The following is a 20,592-nucleotide window of genomic DNA, read 5'->3' on the forward strand; positions in this document are numbered from 1 at the left end:
GCCATTGACGACTTACCTGACTTTCTTTCTTCTTTGCATTCATTTCACCGATCTTGCTGGCCAAGGTCACATTCTATCGTTTAAGGGGACTGAACCCAACATATTTGCATGACGTGGCATAACGATTCCTACGACAACAAACAACACACACGCACACGATAACGAACCGGAACCGGCTGGACTGTAGACTTGCAGCCAGAGCAGAGAAGTGCTAGCAGCCACATGATGATGTCGAATACAAAGACCCTCATCTTAACATCGACCTACCCCACCGACATCTCACCGCCCAAATCCGGCCATCACCACCGGGTCCGGCATCGAATGATTTGCATTCTGCATGTTGGGGGCCTGTTGACTAGCCTGGTCGCCATTTCACTTTTCGCTGCCGCCATTCCCAAATGGAACGCCAACTTCTTCCACAACACGGGCCCTAACACCGGCGACTGGACGGATGGCATGCCTCTGGCACCGTTGGCCCTCGCCCTTTTGTATCATGCTGCCACACTCGTCCACTCCCGAATAGCAAGACTACGGAGTTCCTCGCGGCGTACGAATGACAACCCTAGGCAGCAGCGGCCGTCGCCATCTCTATCTCGCCGCTCTATCATATTGCACATCACCCTGCCGACCCTGGTGCTGGCCAGCTTACTGCCGTCTTTACTGCTAGCAGGCTACGGGTCCTTGTTTCGTGTATGGCGGCCCGCCGTGCGCACTCAGTCGGGCATCTTGGTCTGCAACATGCTCAACGTGTTTGCCCCGGAATGCGAACCTGTACTGTACTCCATTGGCAACCTGCAGATCGGCGGAATCGTCATGGGAGTGTTGGTCTGGACCGTCCACTTTGCCTTGTTGCTCGACGCGGCAAGGAATATGCGTCGGTTCAGACTTGTCAGGCAGCTCCAGCGGGAGAAACTGGCGCATTATGGTGACGCTGACCATGGCCGTGAGAGGAGCCACAGACACAGACGCAAACATTCCAAGCGTGGCAGTAACGGTAGCGGCAGTCAGGATGGGACAAGTCCCGCTTCACGCCCAGACCATCATCGACAAGATATTCCCAGGTCATCAGGACAGAACTCTACAGATCCAAGGCTGGGCTCGGGGCCGTCGAGACCAGGCTTCCCGAGCGGAGGCACCGCAGGAGTGGTACCGGAAGCCGGTCGAGGAGTACCACGCGGCTGGACCGATACGGAGGGACTCGCGCACCCTGGTGTGCCTGTTTATTTTGTTCGGCCGCCCGAGCAGAGCCATGTTAGGTACACTTCTGCCAAATAGGTCAAATGAATATATATCTACATATATATGAATACAATAAACAGTTGTCTCTGATCATTATTGATCATCTCCTATAACGCTAGATACACCCTTGCATCCTCTGACTTTGAATCGATCGAGAGTCCGAGCGGGTTGTATTATTATTATTTGACAATTACAGGATACTAGTGTTACATTCACACCGCAGCCGACTGTAACGGCGTCGGAGTCAAATGGTCAGCTCCAAAAGCGCAGATGACGCGACACAATGGCCTCCACGCCCCGCAGAATACCCGCGCTTGAACACAGAACGAGGTAGTCCGGGTAGCCTTTTGGGCAGTGTCTACCGAAGTCCAGACTTTTTCGCACGATCACGCCAGGACCGCTGACCCTTCAATAACAAGAGTCGACGATGAAAGTCGTTTTTCTCCTTTTTCTCCTCGGCGGCAAGTTGTTTCTCATACATGGCCCAGGCGCGAAGAACGCGGTCGCGCACGTCTTCAAACGCCCGAGGGTTTGGGCGCAAGTACATCGGGCGTTTTTGTTGTTTTTGCGATCTCACGGTTGATCGGGAAGTAGATGTAGTGGAGGAGACGCCATCAGTGTTTCTCCTGGCTGCCGGCGAAGGGTCAGTTGGTGACGAAGGTAATAATGGTGATGGCAATTGTGGTGTTGGTTCCTTGATCTCCTCGGCCTCACGTTGACCCTGGGCGATTCGAGCACGACGGATCCAACGGTCCGTCTTCTCGGTATCTCGGACGCGTCGACGGATGCTATTGTGAAACCCTCTGGCTGGATAGGCACCTAGCCCGAGCACACCCGAGATAGGTTTCAAGACCAGCCCGCCGAGACCTTTCGCAACGCCCTTGGGAAGCCCGATGATGCCTTCATCATGAACCTCGAGATAGGGGATGCGGACGACGCCCGTGAATCCGTCGTACAACCCCAACCAGAACTCTTTGCCTGCGACTTTGACGCCTGCGCGGAACCCCGGTATCCGGCCGGGAGAAGGGCGCACCGTCTTGTCTCCGTAAAGTCGTGGGGCATTGTGGAAGCCGAGCGCGAGCGCGTTCCACAGCTGCAATGGCAGCACGGCAATCGCGCGAGTCGAGTGTCCTATGCCACGGCCAATGTCCCTTAAAATCACCACGACTGCAGGAGGATGCTGAGACAAGTCAGTCGCCGTTCGAGTCAGTTGTTGGGGGTTGTTGCCTCCCAGCCGATCGTTTTGGCCGTTGGACGGAGAAAAGGGTAGCCTGACTGGTTCCGCCTCTCCTTGAAGGTTCATTTCCCTCTGCAGCCGAGCCTGCTCCTGTTGTTGCATTTTCACACTGGTGCCTCGAGCGGCCAGGGCGATGTTACCCGGCAGAACCAAAGTGTGTTTGATCGATTTCCGCTGTTTCCGCCGATGCTTTTCATAGTGTTCAATGTCTTTTTTGGTGGATTCGTGAATCGTGGCTAATCCGTGGAATGCCTCTTGGAATGCTTGCACCAATACTCCGCCAGCTCCAGTGATGGGCTCGCCGGGCCCATGGAAATCGTTCCACTCCCGAGTTCTGTACAGCTCCAAGTCTGACCAATGGAGCTCTTTATTCTCTACAAGGAGGTCGGCGGCCAGCGCGGACAGCTGGATATTGTGCTCTTTAATCTTCCACGCCGCCGCTCGATCATGCAAAATCCGACAACGCATCTTGTTGAGGTCCAAAGAACGGTGGAAAGAGTCCACTGCATTCTCCGCCCCGTCTCCTTCTTTTTCAATGCTCTTTGCAATCTCCATTGCTTTGGCTTTGGCGTCCGGTTCCAAACATTGACGGATCCCTTCGGCAAAGAGGTCACTGTTGAGCTTCTTCCAAGGGAGCGCTTGTTTGGCCCCGGCGCCAGCCTTGGCGACCATGGCACTCCAGAACGGCTGGTCTCCAAAGAACGGAACAATCATGGTCGGTTTCCCAAAGCGAAGCCCGGCCGCCGTCGTGCCGGCTCCACCGTGATGTACGACGGCGTCCACTTTGGGAAACAACCAGTCATGCGGGACGTTGTCGATCATGAAGACACCGTCAGGTTTTTCCATGCCATCTCCCATGCCTCCCCAGCCTCGACTGATTACTGCGCGAACATTGGCCTTGGCAACGCCTTCGAAAATCATCTTCGTAAAGGCCAGCGGATCATCTATACCGGATATGGAGCCAAACCCAATATAGACAATGGGACGATCGTCCTTGCTCCGGTCCAAAAACTGTACCAGATCTTGGGGTGGTTTGTACGAAGTGGCCAGATCGAGGAAAACGTAGCCTGCAATGTCGATTTCAGGACCCCAATCACGCGGTTTAGGCACCAAGCCCGGTGACCAAAGATATGTCATGGGCACTTTGAGCCGAGAAAGTTGACCGGGGGCCCACAAGGTCGACACGGGCTCCAAGCCCAGAGTATAGACGCGAAAGCGGTTGACGAGGTCACCCAATCCTTGCCACGTCATGAGATCAACCAAGGGATAACTGATAAAATTGCTGTAGCTTTGATCGACATTGGTCGCTTTGATATTTGCCAAAGGATGAGGAAACGCTTGAGTGGGGGAATACGGAAAGGTAAAGACAAGGTGTAAAGGAATGCTGAGTCTCTCAGCGCAGTGATAGTGGGCGAATGAAGGTGGATTAGCGATGATGGCATCGGCAACGAATGGCGGTTTGCTTCCCATCATCTTCAGGTTGGCGGCATCCGTTTCGTCGTCGGTGGCATTGATGCAAGCCCTCCAAAACCCCTGAAACATTTGGTACATTGACTCCCGCCTTCGGCCCACCTCGCCAGCTTTCAGCGTCTCCAGTGTAGGGACCAAACCAGGATTCTTCACCATAAAAGCCATGAGTTCGGAAGGATCACCGCCGACGGAAAAGAATTCGAGACCGATTTCTTCTTGTACGAACTTTTTGAAGGTAGGGTGAGTGGCAATCCTCACGCGGTGGTGGTATTTGTCCTGTAAGATCTTTCCTATTTTCAGGAAGGGCTGGATATCTCCGCGGCTGCCAATGACCATAATCACAATATTCATCCGCGGGATCTGCAAATGTGGTTTGGCTTGGAGGAAGTCGGCTTTGGCCTTTGCCGCATCGCGTTCCTCCTGGACGTGGTGCGCCTCGGTGCCGAGATGCCGCTCTATCGTGGCACCCAGAGCCTTAGCCAAGTATCCGGTGTTGGCTGTTTCATTGACGGAGATATTTAGTCTACCATCTCTTGCGAGTCCGCCGCGCGCCTGGAAGTAGTCATTCCCCACCCGCAGATGCTGTTGTTTGGGACGGACACGGGCTCGATTGAGGTCTGATTTGGACAAGGGGATCTCTTCGGGCTGTGTGTATGACTTCCGCAAATTCGCGTATTCTTCGTCGTCAGAGGAATCCCAGCCTTCCGAGTCATTGTGAGATGTGAAACCCTCGCGGTACGCAGGAGTGTCCAGCGTCGATTGATGCCGTCTCGCTGCAGGTAACCTCTGCGCAACCGGCCGGGCAATTTCGGTGTCGAACTTGTGCGCAGCCAGGGTCGGCCTTTCAACGATTCCATTCTGAATGGGAATCACTTCTGGTGTGCTTGACTGTGTGCTGGAGGCATTCTTTGTGTCATCACATGATGTACTGTCCGATTCAACTCTTTCTTGATCCACCGCGGCCGCTTGGGGTATTGAAATAGATATACTGAGAGGTTCGACGGCAACATCGGGGCGGCGATCGAGAGGATCTGTGGCAACTCGACTAAGGGCGGTCGCCATCTGAGGACGAGATCACCGCGTTCGATATACAACGCACCAGCTTTCAAGGTTGATAGATCCGAGTCATAACGTCTGGTAGATAACGGAATAGCGAGATTTGGGCGATGTCGATTCAGCGAACTTGAAGGTACCGGTCGTCGCAGCGCAAGGGCAAAAAAGACTGGACGGTTTCAGAGTGTTGTTTGAGGGAACAGTGTTCTATAATGTTGAATAAACGGTCAGTTCTCACAACGCACGGCAAGGCATAGAAGATTCTGTCTATCGTAGGCCAGCTTGAACTTGAAGATTGCCAACAAACATGGACATGCATGTGCAGTCACAAGCGCAGCCTGCAGTGTAATAGGGCATGTACCTTCAAGTGCCAGTTGCAGCAAACACGGTCACGGCGCCTATTATTGCGGCCGGGATGCGAAGGCTCCGAGTTTGGCATGATTACAGGCATTTCAGTCACCCACTTGCGTCATATTTCCCAGCCATTAACCCGCTCAAGTTAGTCTCGCTCTCCCCGGTGCTCCCAGTCTTCCGAGTCTAGACCATGTACGGTATCTAGACATGTACTTTAGCCATCTGTTTTCAAAGTCGTTGAATTTTATTATTGTTATACTAGTACGGGTATATCTCTACTCGTCTTACTGCAGACACCTGCTAGTTCCATCAGTCCACAGCCTAATAGTTGGTGCTCATTTCGCTACCTGACCCCATATGGCATTCCGAGTGATTGTTGAGCAGCAGTACCGTATAAGGGCGCCGGCAGTACACGTGCTAGGGCTAGGACGACTTACCTCGGCAGATACCTAGGTACAGTATTATGGTCATCATGCCTTAAGCACAATGATGTGTACCTCGCGTTCAGGTAGGCTTCTTCGGAGAATCGACGGGCCATCAACTCAGTATGTCCAGGCTACTAGTGATCGAGCTGAAAGGCACAATAACCGGGGAGAAGGGGTCGATGCATGCGAGCCAAGGCATGCTACTTCAACCGCCTACTGTGAACAGGCACAGACACGATGACCAGATATAAGCTGTCTTTTGCACAATCAATTTTGTTGGTGAGAACACCAGGTCTTTTTATTGTTGCTACCGTTTTTGCCTCGTTGAACTCCAGGGTCGTGATAAGAAGCTGCAGTCCCATTCCCCATCCCTTTGTTGTGTAACACCCGCTCCTGCGCCATTCTGGCGACGTATAAACCCAGGCAAAAAAATTCAATCAATCAGACAGGCATGCCCGTACTAGCATCGTGTCAAACGCTCGACAAAGAAGCTCTCGTCATCGCCACATGTAAATTAGCCCCCATAATTTTCTAGCAGCAGGAATCGATGTTGCGCACCAGTCCTGTTCGGCCCGCCAGTTGTCGTCAAAAACAAATCATTATGTTAGAGCAAGGATATAACGTCCGAGAATCGAGATGTTTAGGACTGCGGAGCAGCAGCAGCGGCATCATCGTGTTCTTCCAACCGCTTCTCCTTCTCGTGTTCTTCTGCCGCCACACCGTGGCGATCCCCTTGGGCAGGCAGAGATTGTTGATGTGAACCTGAACCAGATTGAGAACTGGAAACTTCGCTCTTCTGCAACATTTTGACATGTCCCTCGATACCGTGCCGCTGGTCCTGTGGCACTTCCGGATCGATTGCATTCTGCTCGGGCCGGTTCGGCGTCCAGGCCAAGTAATCCCGTCGAACTTCGACATAGTCGTAGGCGAACTCGCCAAGTTGGTCGTCGTCCATACCAAGCAATTCAGCCTCGTCAGTGGCACGGAGATGAAGCCCCGGAATGAAATTCACAAAATAGGCAAGAATGGCGCTCATGACGAATGCATACCCCGTGCATGCCACCACGTAGGCCAGTTGAATATAGAATTGTCGATAATTGCCAATCGGCCATCCTCCGATTCCAGTCCCAGTCTCGGGATTGCTGGCTCCTGTGTTGACCCCATCTAGACCGACAACATAGTCGACCCCTAATAGAGCATTGAACAAAAGCCCAATTATACCCGCAACTCCGTGCTCGGCGAACACATCCATGGAGTCATCGATCCGGACCCAGTATTTGACTGAAGAGATTAATTAGTACATCCATCCCAACGCAGAAAGGTAAAAGAGAGAAGAAACTTACTCTTGGTTGCAAAATTGCAAATGAATCCCGTGGTCACTCCCAAGGCCACGCTGCCCCATGTATCGAGGTATCCAGACGCCGGCGTGGCTGCCACCAGTCCAGAAATGGTGCCTGAACACCAACCGACCATGGATAGTTTCCGGGCAAGACGATAGTCCAGGACCACCCAGGTCACGGCTGCCATACTGGCCGTCAAATTCGAATTCCAGCAGGCCATTACTGCACGTAGATTCGCGCCAAAGGATGAACCGCCGTTGAAGCCAAGCCAGCCAAACCAGAGCAAAACCGTTCCCAGGAGAATGAAGGAAACGTTGTGGGGTCGGAAGTTGAGCATCATCTTTTCCTGGCGTTTCCCAAGAACCATTGAATAGGCCAGGGCAGACATGCCAGATCCAATTTCGACCGGTCCGCCACCGGCGTAGTCCATCACTCCGTACTTGTAGCCCCACCCATTCACGTTCCAAGCCCAACAAGCGAGCGGATTGTAGACAAGAGTGGCCCAGAGGAAGATCCAGACAAGGAATGGTGCGAGTCGACCGCGTTCGGCAACGGCGCCGGCGACAATGGCGGCGGTGACAGCACAGAATTGCATCTTTGTTCGCACAAGATCAGTATACAACCATAACACAACAAATCTCTGAACTTGAACCTACCTGGTAAAATGAATATAATAGAGTCGAGACCAGTGGAGAACCAGGACTCGGATTGCCCAGGACATGTTTCAGGCCAAAGTTCTCGAGATCACCAATGAACCCGTTCGTCGCGGTAGGGGAGAACGTGAGCGAATAACCCCAGAAATACCACTGAAAGTTGATGACAGTTCCAGCAGCCATGCAAGCCCACATCATCGACAACGCTGATTTTCTCCTCGCAAGCCCGGAATAAAGAAATCCAAGGCCTGGTACCATGATCAATACCAGACATGATGACAGAATAATGTATGCCGTATCGCCTGACTGATACCATTTATTCAGGTTCTCGTGCCCTGTGCCACAGTCAGCCAGAGCCCTTTCACGCGAAGAGACGGTCACTCACTTGAATCACCACCTGTTTTCGGATTCGTAGCCAACGTATAATCGGAGGGAGCGCCGGTCCAGTTATACGAGGCATATTCAGGCAGGAAATTGGCCGTTCCTGACATGTTTCCGGGTCAGGGTTTTATCAGTTCAAAAGACGGAAGTACCGCCCCCAGGGGCATTGGGAGCCTGCTCGAGCAAGGCCGATATCCTGTAATCAGAGCAGAGCAAGTGCACGGTCGGTGGAGGTCAAAGAATGATTATATAGAGACTTTGAATTGAACTTTCAACGGTGAGACCAGCAGGTACTTCAGGGATTTGTATAATGCAAGTTGACACGGTAGGACGACACTATAATAGCGACAGGGCGTTAAGTTGAGGCATATAATCGGTGAAAGCAGTTCGTTTAGTCCCTGAAGTCGACAACAATCTAATCGAGGGACCAGAAGCAAATGTGAATAAGGAATCTTGGGTATATGATTATCGAGTCCCTTTGGAGAGATTTCCCGCGCTGGGCGAAGTCGGAAGGCCTCATGGCTAACGAAGACAAGGGAGACCTAGAAATTCAAATCGCCCGTAAGAGCAGCGGTGGCGTGCATCAGTGGAACCAACGTCACCTCAGGTCTATGGCCGGAGCTGATTCTCTTGTTGTGGGGTTTGTTGGGCGATGCGTTAGGCCGGGCCTTCAGCACGCCTCAAACAAGAGTAGCATGAAAGCCCGTGGTTTTGTGACCGATGGTGATGAGTCCATGTACATCCCGTCCGTGACTGGCTGGAAACCGACGTTATCAAGAATTCCTTCTTCCCATGTTCGCATTCACTTCGGCCCAGGCTCGTACCCATGATGCCCAGCACGTCCAGAGCCTTGGCTTTGGTGATGTGCCATCAGACAACCAACGGAACGAGATCCTGAAGACACTCGTCCCCACCCCTCGAGCGGAAGCACTGCTTGTGAAACATAAGCTCTTTTGGCCTCGATACCAGCATAGTACTATTCTGGTCCTCCCCTTCTACCGTAAAGTGCATGTCGTACTTGTTTGTAGGCTGCTTTGACAACAGCATCTGCGAAACAATGGGACATGTCAGATTGCACAAGTTCGCCCTGCGTTCCGATGCTTCGGGCAGGACCGTGTAGGCGCATTTGTCTCTCGTAATGGAAAGGGGCTTCATCGAGAGCACTGGGATTGCTTTATCTCTGTGCTCGATGCCTATCTCTTCGGATTTGGTCATTTACTCATTTCATCGACGAGCAAAGAAGAATCTGGTGAAGCCGGGCCAATCATAAGACGGAGCCTTATCTCTGGACCCTGGCGTAAGGTTGGACAGGGGGCTCGGACCCGGTCTGCAGGGGCATCGTCGTTGCCGGGGTCTAAGATGCCGCCGTCGACACGCCATCTGCAAGACCGCCGCTAGCGCCATGCGAGTTTAAACCCTCGTCCACCAAGTCAACGTCTGCTTATCTTTCCTCCGGCCCGAAGCTGAATGGTCCGTCGTGGCCATGTCATTCAAGTTGTACACTGTAGGTATGTATGTTGCTGTACAAGACAGTTGAGCCGACAAGCACGTGAGTCTCCTCCACGCGACCCCCGGCCTGGTCGATTCTTCTGATGGCAGTACCGCTGTATCAGGACCCAACGTGGACGGGTCTGCGAACCGCAATGCTGATTGATCAACAAGCTGGGTCTCTGGGGTATGGGCACCGAGGCGTGCCGCCTGCCCCATGTGCAGTACCACATTGTAAGTTGTCGGATGCTCACATTGAAGACTCGTCCGGTAGGACTTTGCAAGTTACTGCCAAAAGACTCATGTCATGGCCCTGGCTCTTTCCAAATTTTCCTTTTCTTTCTACCGGACCAGTGAGTTGGGAATCCTATCAGCTGGAACCGCAATGCAGCTCGATACGGGCTCCGAACACTGTTCGCTTGAAAGTGCGCAGAGTTTCGGAAAAAAACTTGGCAGGTGAGTCTGGACGTCAAGGGGTATGCAAACATTGCTAGGACCGTTATCGCTGCTGCTGCCTTATCTATATGTCGCCACATCAGTCCGATGATCTCCCAAAACTGCTTGGACGCAAGCGTGAAGCATTGAATCTGTGATGTCAATACATGTTGCATCGTTCTAATCTGCGATCTTGGGCAACAACTGATCCCTGCTGGCCGGGTTGATGGTGTTGGCTATCGCGGCAGTTGTCTCTGCTGAACGGTGATAAACTTCAATCAAGGTCAGAGCTTCCACGTGAAGGAACGAGACCGTTGACTCTGCTGCTATCCACAATCAAGCCATGGTCCCATCAAAGGTCTCGCCACGAACCCGGTCAGGATGTTGTATGGCAGCATCGGACTCTTGCTGGATGTCTTGAATGTCCTTTGGACGCCGGGTCTCAGGCACGTGAAAAAGACCGAACCGCTGGGGAAGGGCATGCCATGCGGCGATGCCTCGAGCCTCATCCAGTCAATTTTGGTTTGGATAACTATGGTCGAGATTGATAGGTCTTATCTTTCTGTACGCCACACAGATTCTGACTGGGCCCTGTGTGGTTCGTCTCTTCAGGTCCCCATCTCCACTCTGTGCTGCTGGGCCGGTCCTCTCGGATCGCGTCCCAGATCATGTCGCGTTATCGACGCAGCGGTTGTGCCCACGGGGTATCTGGATGATCTGGGGTACCTGACGGCTCAAGATGGTAATGGTGATCCAGGCTCTGGGATTTGCCTTTCAACGTATGTATTTTCTTCCATTGCTGATCCGCTGAACTCCATCATGGGATTGGGCATAGTAGACGGCAGGGGTTGGTCGATCTAAATCTTCGTGAAATAGCTTCTCTTCATGTACTTTCTCCTTGCTGGTTTCCAAAGATTCGCCTTCGTTGCTTCTTTCCGACTGATCGACTTTGAGGCGGTATATTTTGTTTGACCGAGGTCAGTAAGTTGAGGATGACCTGCAGCCTGTCATTGCATGATTCAACAATTCGAGGAGAAAAGTGATGAGGTGGTAGTGAAGTGGGGAGGCATGGCGGGTGTTTGTGAAGAGAGCGAGCGCAGGCACGACGGCTGTGGTTGTATGTCAAAGTACACACTGGCATGGCGACAATATACATGGAAGCTGCTAGAGGAAATCGAGCAGACTGTGCAGACGCAAGCCGGTTACCACTGTAGATATGACGAGAATGAATATCGTAGAACAGAAGCATCATTCCGGACTTGAGTGGTCCAGGTCATGACAGTTCATTTAGCTGTCGCCCAAGCTCAGCGCTCTATTCAAAGCTGCAGTGCTAGCAATCCTGAAATCTTGCAATCTTGCAATCTTCTACAACTAACTCCTCCCAGAACCCATCCTGCCTAACCTGGCTCATCAGCATCATTACCATGAACGCCTACGCAATCCACGTCATCTGCGTTTTGTTGTCTCTATCCCAGCCGAGTTCGTCTGTCTGTGAATGTAGTGTTGGCATTTTACTTCTCCTCCGGCAGCGATCCAAACATGGTCTCAACGATAATGCCGGTAATTTCTATGGAATGTTAGTGCTCCGACTAGGTCGGGATGAATGGGTCAAGAAACTTACGATATGGGTCGGCATTTGACGCAGGTCGGCGGTCTTCAAAGTAGCCCTTGCCTTCCCGTGCGCAGGCTCGCGGAATCCGCACAGACGAGCCACGGTTGGCCACACCCCAAGTGAACTTATCAATACTCGACGTCTCGTGTTGACCAGTCATGCGGAGTTCGTTGCCTTCACCGTACACCTTGATGTGCTCAAGATGACGCTCCTCGAGCTTCTTCATGGCCTCGTAAATGTGCTTGATACCACCCTCTTCACGCATCTCCTTGGAGGAGACGTTGGTGTGGAGGCCGGCACCGTTCCAGTCACCGGGGATCGGTTTCGGCTGGAAGGAGACGACAGCACCGAACTCTTCGGCGATACGGTGAAGGAGCCATCTGGACACCCAGAGTTGGTCGCCCACTGCAATCATTGTCAGCGCTTCGTCAAATATTAGCAGCATAGGTGGTTACTCACAGTCAATTCCGGCACAAGGGCCAACCTGGTATTCCCACTGCGCGGGCATCACCTCGGCATTTGTGCCCGAGATTTCAATACCAGCGTACATGCATGCCTTGTGGTGGGCCTCGACAATATCACGGCAGAAGACACGACCAGTACCAACACCACAGTAGTAGGGACCTTGAGGGCCGGGGAAGCCACCTTTGGGCCAGCCGTAAGGCCAGCCATCGGGGCCGAGAAGTGTGTATTCTTGTTCCAATCCAAACCAGATTTCATGCTTCGCGTGGGCCTCCATCAGCCGGGCGGCTTCATGTCGGTAGTTGAACTTGTTGGGCGTGCCATCAGGATCCCACGTCTCGCACATGACCAAGACATTTTCACCCAGTCTGATCGGGTCGGGGAACATCGCAACTGGTCGGATGTAGACATCGGAGTTGTCGCCGGGGGCTTGGGCGGTAGACGAGCCGTCGAAGTTCCATTCTGGGAGATCGTCGACAGATTTGGGAGCCTTGCTCAGGGTCTAAGAATCGCCGAGTTAGTTAGAATATGATCCCAAAGTTGTTTGGATTTGATGAGGCGATTCGGTGCTGCGCCGCGACGGGTGCCATGAATAGCGCTGTGCATAAGCCACATCATTGGCTTTCGCCTCCCGAATGCCGAGACCAGTCGATTCGGGATTGGCGAGAAGTGAGAAGTGGGCTGCGCGCATTCAAAATGGCAATGAGCCACAACGTCCTAGCGTGGCGCCGGAGGGACCAGGATTCCCAACGTGGGAACCCTGCACTTTGCAAAGGCCAGCTGCGTATGGCATGCGCTCACTCGCAGACCAGAGTATTCTGGTGTAGCAGTGGCCCATAGTGTTTTGTAGAGCAAAACTCGTGTGCAGCGAAATGTGAGATAAGAGCAGCTGGGCTCAACACTTACCTTTGTCTTGTTCCGCAGGCCGTTGGTGCCATCAATCCAGATGTATTCGGCGAGGACTTTGCCTTTTTGGGGCAATTGCATGTATTTTGCCAACTGAGAAAAGGTCAGATAAGTGTCGGAGAGGAGATCGGCCTAGGCAGAACGCCTTGAGGAGGGACTCACGTTGGTGGCATTGGAGACGTAGACGGATTCGCCGACGCCAGCCTGAAAGATTGTTAGTACAACTGTAGGAGCGGTAAATGCGTCAGGCGCAGGCTCACCATGATGGAAACGTGTTGAGGAGAGATGTGGGAGAAAGGAACAACTCGAGAAGGTGGAAGACAACGAACAGTGTGTCGTAGTCTGGAGAAAGGATGAACTTTTGAGGCGGTGGGTAGTTGTGGAGGATTAGAAGGATTGCAAAGATTGGGAAGACGATAACGGAGAGGGCAGACGCAAAGAATAAATAAATGGGAATGGGAATCCGAACGCAGGACGGACTGGGGGTCGCAGCGCAGGCCGGGCGAGCACCGACAAGGTATGCTCGTTAGTGGTGTACCGCAGTTGGGGAGGCTAAGGCGATTAGTGACTCGGCCCCTAGCAAACAGGCAGGGAGATGCCCGACGCCCTCCGCCCACCGCCCACAACGCCGCCTAAGCCTAGGGCATCGCCCGCATGCGCACTACTACTGGCAGCCCTAGCCTCAGACGACTCGGGGCCTTGATTCATCACTTATCACCCTCAGGCACTGTACTACCGTGCTATCCACGACATCCTCCTATTACTCACGCTTCGTGTATCCCAGATCACTCCATTTCACATCAAACAGAATCAACAGGATGCCCCTCGGGTTTCCCCACCGACCGTGACCACCAAGAATGGCCTTTCCCCCACAGGGGCCAGATGGGCAGACTCCCATTCATCGTTTCGTGAAATATCGGCCCCTCTCTTCCAACAGTGGGCAAGCCCAGAACATCCTTCGGCTCCCAGCGATCGGGTCGCTGGCTAAAAGGCCGAGCGGAAATCCAGGCGTCTCATAACAACAATAATGGGTAGAGCCTGATTCGAGGGGCCAAACAGCGCCATCACCTCTGTGTCCTGCTAGCACAGGGTCCCTCCTCACCCAACGGTGCGCCCGGACTGACAATTGGCCCCGAAATTCGAGTCGCTCAATCTCGACACTTTCGTCCCGCCATCGCCTCCTCAACCCCACTGTCCATCCACGCTGTTTGACCACCTCGACCACTCATCGGCAGCCGAATTACGGCAACCGCAAGATAAGAAAATTGGCCGGGTTTCCTTCGTGAGATCGCTGAGATCTCCCTCCAAGCCTGCCTTGGGAAAGCGCCGGTGGCGTTGGGGCAGTGGTATGACTACGGGCATTATTGGACAACGAGTGCGATATCTGGAGTGCAGTCACGGCAGTTTACCGAGCCGCAACGGACCTAGACACATCCTACGACAATGTCCATGGCATTGGCCTTAGCCCGAGCGTCCGTTCCAGAACGACGACATAAAACAATATCACTTGAAACATATTCATGGTGGTAATAGTATTGGTGTAGGCAGCACCTCTATGGACTGTCGAGCGCAACTGTACGCACTGATACCTCGAAGGCGAGTGCATCTGGGATCCGGCTACTGCAAGCGTTCAAGCCGGGAACGGATTACCCACGCCCGGAATGGCATTATTCTATTCTCGAAGATTTATTGTCCCCACGTCAACAGGGACCGGGGGCAAGTCTGCGTGCAACACTCCGTTTCATGCATCCGCCCGTCACTTCTCCAGTTTCGCTCTCAGCTGCCTTTACCCCCTGAAAAACACAGACCTTACGTTGTCAGCGCAGGAAACCAACCCGAACGATTTTCTTCTGTTAGCAATAAAAACAGTCAGATAGCCAACAGCAATATGGCCTCGGGGGAGCGCATGCGAGCGGTGCACGCATTGGGACTAGTTGCGTCACTAGCTCGCTCAAACCCTGGCCATGGCGTTGTTCTTATCGTGGCACTGTGATTGGCTTGCGCTAATGTCTGACACATGGACGAGAACTCGATGACATAACAGGTGGCGGTGTTCAACGCAGTATCCGGGCACGAGACACTGGTCCCGATTGCGGAGGTGGTTCCGTTTCAGGCTGAGTTCAAGCATACAATGTACACTGCAGTCCCTTCTACCACAGTTCCCCGTGGGAAGGCTACCATCCGCATCTGGTGCATCTGCTCAAACTAATGTTCAAACTCATTTTCCTGCAGAGAGCAGGGAGGCTACGGCTGTGCGGTCTAGATTATCGTGTCTCCGACTTACAAATGCTCAGATACGATGTGGTTCATGGGTCACCCTGCCCACGACGTATACACAAGGCTGAGACGAAGGAGACAAGGCTGGGTGTCCCAAGTGGTGAGCGCAGCGACCAGTGAGACCATTGGGCATGTCTGTCACCGAGCTCGATAACAAGCAGACGATGCACTAAAAGCTCAGTCGAGGGCAACTATCACGACCTGATGAGCCTATCCACTGTTCTCTGCTATTTGAACTATTAATTGTCCAAGAGCTCCAGGATTTTATAGGCATCGTGGAGTGGTCCATCCCTTATTGGCGCTGTGGCTGCCATTTTCTTCGCATGCAGTGTCTGCAGGACGTTGTTCAAAAGCACATGGCACCGCCATCAACACACAGGTCGGCGCCTGTGAGGTACCTTCCCGCCCTCTTGCTGCTGAGCAGGACGACAGCGCCCGTGATTTCCTCGACATCTCCCATTCGACCCATGGGACATCGGCTGGCCCAGATGTCACGGACTGGCTTCAGATTGTCCCCAGCGTTGAGCACTGTATCCATGTAACCCGGAGATATGCTGTTGACTCTGATACCGTGAACGGCCCATTCTGCCGCCAGATTGCGGGTGAGATGTGCCACGCCGGCCTTACTAATGTTGTAGGCCACCTGGGGCTGAGGATAGTTTGTTGAATGAGCAGAGATCGACGCGGTAAACAGGATGGAGCCCCCAGTTTTCTGGTCCACCATCCAATGCGCCGCGGCTTTGGCGCAAAGGAAAGAACCTGTCAGATTGACATCGACGACTTTACGGAACTGTGAGGCCCTGACAGAAAGAGAATCGACACAGTCGACTATCCCGGCGAAACAGCATAATATCTCTATGCCACCCATCCACTGGTAAGCCTGGATGAATGCCGACCCGACCTCTTGTTCCGACGTCACGTCGACATGGATGGTCTCGATGGTCTTGTGAGGGAATTCCCTTCGGAGTGCCGAGATTTCGGATGCCGACTTGTCAATTGTTGACTGTAAGTCCATGAGAATCATGAACCTGACGCCGTGCTCCAGGAGAGCTCGCGCCGAAGCCAATGCTAGTGCGCCTGCTCCTCCGGTGAGTACGGCACGCTCCTCGCATTGGAACCGTGCAGCTGCTCGTTCGGCCGGCAAAGTCGATGGCGGAAGCGGCGGTAGCGGAGCCGTGAGCGGGTTGTCGGCGGTGGAAAGCGTCATGGTCGGTATGGTCCGAGAGGTGAGCGACGCTCTTTCATCTTGAGATGCCATTGGAGCTGCCGGCGTCGAGTCTGTGTCTCCCATCGTGTAGATTAATGGCGTGTCGTACTCGGGGCCGCGGTCTTCCGGCTGTGGATTGAAAAGGATCCCTTCCTGCTTCTTTCCACGCTTACGGAATTCTTGCGCGGTACATGTATACATATAATAGGAAAACCCCGACCGCCTTGTTGTCCTCTATTACGATTGATTCAGCATTGGGAGGCAGAGGTCATGACAGATATATGTATACCTATCAAGGGGTCAAAAAAGTGGATCAGCTCGCGGAGCCGGATGTTACAGGCACACACTGTGTGATCGTCCATGTCGGAGGGATGCTGGCCGGACTATCGAGACGAGGGCGACATCTCAATGCCAGCGTAGCTAACTTCTTTATACTACCATAAACCTGCCTGGAACTCTCCCAAGCCACCTACCTACCTAGGTATTCTACCACTGTATACCATGATGCGGTGAGGTATTACCAGCACTGCTAGTAGTAATCGAATGCTGTGAAGCACTGCGGCGGGATGATTGGAGGATCGTGTTCAACCTCTGACGCAACTTGGCGCGCATCATGATTCCGGCGATTCAGTTTCTCCGGATCGGCGAGCCCTGGCCCGATGGCAACTCTAATTTTTTTTTGAACGCAGCGGACATTGACATTTGTTAGCCTACAACCACGCCTGGATCCAAGTGCCCAACTCAAGTGGAACAACAAACTGATTCCTACTGTACAATAACTTTTCTGCCTTTGTTGTGATATCTCATTGCTGCGAGAGCGTCCGTGACCAAAGCGAAAAAGAACAAAATTCAATCGCACATGTCTCAATCCGACGCAAATGGCTCTCAGGCCGTCAATGGCAATTCGGCGAACCCTCCAACAACGTCAAATGGAACTGTAGCCACCACTACGCCGAACCAACTATCCTCACAAATCGATCTCCTCGTCTCCCTACACCTCTGGGCCTGGCCGGCATTGACGCTCGCGATCCAAAATGCCTGGGGCGGCTCCGCCCAGATCGCAGCCGACAAGCGCGACTGGTTTGCGGGCGCGGTGTCGGAACTGCTGACCTCGACGCCTCCGCAGTTGGCGGACGTGGGCGATCTGGAAGAAGTCTTGCTACAGGTCATGTTTGACGAGTTTGAGGTCGTAGTCGACGACGGGAGTGCCGAGCAGACGGCGCGGGGGATCTGGGGCGGGATGAACAAGTTGATCAATGGAGATGTGTCTGAGTTGCAGGACATGTATGTCAAATGGGAGGAGAAGGAAAAGAAAGGAAACAGCAATAAAGAAGTTGCCGGGTTTGTCAAGGGCGAGGATCCGAACCAGGAGACGGACGAAGAAGCGGATGATGATGACGACGAGAATATGGATGTTGATATGGACGAAGCGCCGCCGCTGGTCAATGGAGCCAGACAGCCTAGAGAGAGGGTCGAGCCTGAAGTTGATGAGGAGGGGTTTACAAAGGTGGTGAACAAGAAGAAGAGATGAGATGATGTGAGCTGCATTGCACTGCATTGCATGGTGTTTAATTGAGCCGCAAAAGACGCTTTTTGGCTCAAAAGACAGCCAGCTACTTGGAGAGACGAAACGAGAGACGAGATGAGACGATGCTAGACGACCCGAGATGTGACGATGTGAGATGACGATGTGAGATGACGATGTGAGAAAAAAAAAAGTACCGAAACGGATGGAGTTGAGGAGAAAAAGTCCAAGTCGTGGCAGGCGACGGGTCGGGCGCCACTTATTTGCACAACTGAAGTTACACGCTCTTTTCGATCCATATCTTCATTCTACACTACTACCAGTGTACGGACATGGCATGAGCCTTCCAGTGTTCATGTTTACCGGCACTCGGGTTCCCGCTCGATCCATGTGTCCCGTCCGACAAGACGGTCCAGCCGTTATCTTTTTCCAACGACCGACCGACCGAATGGGACGAACCCAAGCGAAGGCCAGTGCTGTCCACTGTTCTTCTTCCATCAATGACCCTCCGGATCAACCAGCCCCAGATCCTCATTCTCCTTCTTACTCCGCTGGCTCCACTCAGGCGGGACATCGATCCCTTCTTCCTCTTCGCGGTCACCCTGCGCTTTATCCTTATGTACCGACGTGGGCTTGTGTTCAGCGGGCGAATACACGGTATACAAAATCAGCGGCGTGGGACCGGTGTTGATGAATTGATGCTGCGTCCCTGCAGGGACGATAATCAGGTCGCCTGCTTTCACATCCTGGTCGACGCCGGCGATGGTCGCTTTGCCTTGGCCAGATGTGAATGTTAGGATCTGGTCGACTGTATGTTTCTACCGAAACAAAACACAAAACCACTCGTCAGCAATAATGTCTTTGAGGGACGGAAGATATTGCGCACCTCATCACCAATCTCCCCGCCCACAGGCACAGTCATCAACACCAACTGACTATACAGACCCGTCCACAAGACGCGACGAAAATCCCCCGACTCACTGGGCAGCGAGGTGGTCATTTGTGGGAAATACGCCATTTCATGTTTCGGCGGGTCGAGCGATGGAGTTGGGAACTTCATTGTGACGGCGGTCGATGTGAAATGTCGTCGGGGAATGTTACTAACAGTAGGGAGTAGTCGAGATGAATATTCTCTGCTGCTTCTAATGGATTGAGAGATTTGCAAACTGTTTCGCATGTATCCTCTGATGATCTGTTGACCTTGGACTTGACGGCGTGGTAGGGCGACACAAGTTGAATGGATCGAGACTCGATGCTGCAAGACAGCTGAAGACATGGAAAGATAAAAAGTACAACCACAACCAACAAGTATCGTGTCAAATACTAGTACCCGGTAGCTACAGCACCGTAGCTTCCAGTAGTAATGTAAAAGTCTTTTGAAATGGCTCTGGACGACCACGCCCTTATACTGTAATGCCGGTACTAATACTGGTGGTAGTGGTGGTGGTCTGCCCTCAATCTTATGACGAAACGAAACATGCACTGTCACTGGCACCGCGGCGTTATATGATTTTCCCGGTACTACTGTAGGGGCCTACTAGGTTGTATTCGTCCGGGGAAATCTGCTGCTAAACAGACCCCGGACACTTGTTCCTGTGGTGTCCGTCAAGGTCAGTGAGAGCATCAAGACGTCATGCCACCTGCAGTCAGGGTGTCATGCGAGTCCGTCTATGTTCGGCGACCACAACTTGAACTTGCGACTTCATCGCCGACCACTTATTAACGTGACCACGGCATCGTCGTCTGCCAGTACTATGTAGTTCCCCTTACTTACAGTACCTTGAGAGCAGCAATCTAGGTAAGATAGGTGACCATTATCCCAGGGATTACTATCTACAAGGACTGGATAGGATAGGAGGGAGGAGCCTTTACCGCCTTCAACTCAAAAGTCCCAGTATACAGCGTTGCAGTACCCCTTCTCGATTCAAACAGAAAAAAGAAAGTATGCCCAAGTCTCAAGTTTACGGTCTCGAGACCAGCGAGTCTTTAACAGTAGGTACCAATCTCAAACTTTTATTGCTTTCTAGTCTCGCAGTTGTGCATTTGCATTTGCAATAGTCATCCAGTCAAGGCCTGTCTGTATGGCCTCCAAGTCTCTCGCCAAATCAGCAAAAGAAAGCAATGCAATTCTTTTCTGTTCTGTCCGGCAAAAAAAGGCAAGAATCAAAACAACAACCCTCATGTCGCTCAATCTATCTAGGTATCGATTTCCATCCTCCCATCATGATACACAGTAGTACGCCATCGCAAAGAGACCGCAAAAAGAAAGAAGAAAGGTGGTTGATCGTCTCTCAAGCAAGTACCTAGACAAGACAAGCAAAGCGGCCCAAGAGGACCCCTTTCAGTTTCATGCTTCTGTTGTCCTCTATTTCATCCATCGTGACATGATCGTAGTAATCGTGACCTTGGCCGTGATCGTGATCGTGAGCGCCAATTGGCAGTAGCCCTCGACTGTGTGTGCTGTGTTGTTTCTGGCTGCAATTCCCAATCCTCAAGTTCCTAAAAAACTTAAACTCGTGTGCATCTCT

At 52.6% G+C, this 20,592-nt stretch overlaps 8 protein-coding genes across 8 annotated transcripts; 3 read left to right on the top strand and 5 right to left on the bottom strand.

The window, feature by feature from the left end:
- Positions 1-228: 228 nt before the first annotated feature.
- HMPREF1120_07935 (uncharacterized protein) lies at positions 229-1,275 on the top strand (the record flags this gene model as incomplete). Its single annotated transcript, XM_009162172.1, has 1 exon — positions 229-1,275. The coding sequence occupies one exon, from the start codon at positions 229-231 to the stop codon at positions 1,273-1,275; it is 1,047 nt and encodes a 348-aa protein (XP_009160420.1).
- On the bottom strand, positions 1,262-5,421 carry HMPREF1120_07936 (sterol 3beta-glucosyltransferase). Its single transcript, XM_009162173.1, has one exon. The coding sequence runs from the start codon at positions 5,006-5,008 to the stop codon at positions 1,598-1,600; it is 3,411 nt and encodes a 1,136-aa protein (XP_009160421.1). The 5' UTR covers positions 5,009-5,421; the 3' UTR covers positions 1,262-1,597.
- A 997-nt stretch (positions 5,422-6,418) lies between these two features.
- On the bottom strand, positions 6,419-8,262 carry HMPREF1120_07937 (amt family ammonium transporter; the record flags this gene model as incomplete). The annotated part of the gene is made up of 4 exons (XM_009162174.1): positions 6,419-7,059; positions 7,122-7,713; positions 7,775-8,106; positions 8,157-8,262. The coding sequence occupies 4 exons, from the start codon at positions 8,260-8,262 to the stop codon at positions 6,419-6,421; spliced, it is 1,671 nt and encodes a 556-aa protein (XP_009160422.1).
- Positions 8,263-9,860: 1,598 nt separating this feature from the next.
- On the top strand, positions 9,861-11,373 carry HMPREF1120_07938 (uncharacterized protein). The gene has a single exon (XM_009162175.1). The coding sequence runs from the start codon at positions 10,457-10,459 to the stop codon at positions 10,934-10,936; it is 480 nt and encodes a 159-aa protein (XP_009160423.1). The 5' UTR covers positions 9,861-10,456; the 3' UTR covers positions 10,937-11,373.
- A 213-nt stretch (positions 11,374-11,586) lies between these two features.
- HMPREF1120_07939 (glutamine synthetase) lies at positions 11,587-13,318 on the bottom strand (the record flags this gene model as incomplete). Its single annotated transcript, XM_009162176.1, has 6 exons — positions 11,587-11,642; positions 11,697-12,092; positions 12,147-12,651; positions 13,056-13,148; positions 13,218-13,259; positions 13,316-13,318. The coding sequence occupies 6 exons, from the start codon at positions 13,316-13,318 to the stop codon at positions 11,587-11,589; spliced, it is 1,095 nt and encodes a 364-aa protein (XP_009160424.1).
- A 229-nt stretch (positions 13,319-13,547) lies between these two features.
- On the top strand, positions 13,548-19,449 carry HMPREF1120_07940 (uncharacterized protein). The gene has a single exon (XM_009162177.1). The coding sequence runs from the start codon at positions 17,399-17,401 to the stop codon at positions 18,068-18,070; it is 672 nt and encodes a 223-aa protein (XP_009160425.1). The 5' UTR covers positions 13,548-17,398; the 3' UTR covers positions 18,071-19,449.
- On the bottom strand, positions 15,245-17,017 carry HMPREF1120_07941 (gluconate 5-dehydrogenase). The gene is made up of 2 exons (XM_009162178.1): positions 16,829-17,017; positions 15,245-16,773 (listed from the first exon to the last, which is right to left on the bottom strand). The coding sequence occupies exon 2, from the start codon at positions 16,738-16,740 to the stop codon at positions 15,679-15,681; it is 1,062 nt and encodes a 353-aa protein (XP_009160426.1). The 5' UTR covers positions 16,741-16,773; positions 16,829-17,017; the 3' UTR covers positions 15,245-15,678.
- On the bottom strand, positions 18,223-19,617 carry HMPREF1120_07942 (uncharacterized protein). The gene is made up of 2 exons (XM_009162179.1): positions 18,951-19,617; positions 18,223-18,882 (listed from the first exon to the last, which is right to left on the bottom strand). The coding sequence occupies exons 1-2, from the start codon at positions 19,338-19,340 to the stop codon at positions 18,562-18,564; spliced, it is 711 nt and encodes a 236-aa protein (XP_009160427.1). The 5' UTR covers positions 19,341-19,617; the 3' UTR covers positions 18,223-18,561.
- Positions 19,618-20,592: the final 975 nt, after the last annotated feature.

This window comes from Exophiala dermatitidis (assembly GCF_000230625.1).
Source record: "Exophiala dermatitidis NIH/UT8656 unplaced genomic scaffold supercont1.7, whole genome shotgun sequence".
NCBI lineage: Eukaryota > Fungi > Ascomycota > Eurotiomycetes > Chaetothyriales > Herpotrichiellaceae > Exophiala > Exophiala dermatitidis.

Excerpts from the sequence above, each read along its gene's own strand:
- HMPREF1120_07940 (XM_009162177.1), top strand. The coding sequence starts at position 17,399 with ATGTCTCAATCCGACGCAAATGGCTCTCAGGCCGTCAATGGCAATTCG.
- HMPREF1120_07942 (XM_009162179.1), bottom strand. The coding sequence starts at position 19,340 with ATGTCTTCAGCTGTCTTGCAGCATCGAGTCTCGATCCATTCAACTTGT. Across the intron at positions 18,883-18,950 it reads GCGGGGAGATTGGTGATGAG|AAACATACAGTCGACCAGAT; the intron begins GTGCGCAATATC and ends TTGTTTCGGTAG.
- HMPREF1120_07936 (XM_009162173.1), bottom strand. The coding sequence starts at position 5,008 with ATGGCGACCGCCCTTAGTCGAGTTGCCACAGATCCTCTCGATCGCCGC.
- HMPREF1120_07941 (XM_009162178.1), bottom strand. The coding sequence starts at position 16,740 with ATGTATACATGTACCGCGCAAGAATTCCGTAAGCGTGGAAAGAAGCAG.
- HMPREF1120_07938 (XM_009162175.1), top strand. The coding sequence starts at position 10,457 with ATGTTGTATGGCAGCATCGGACTCTTGCTGGATGTCTTGAATGTCCTT.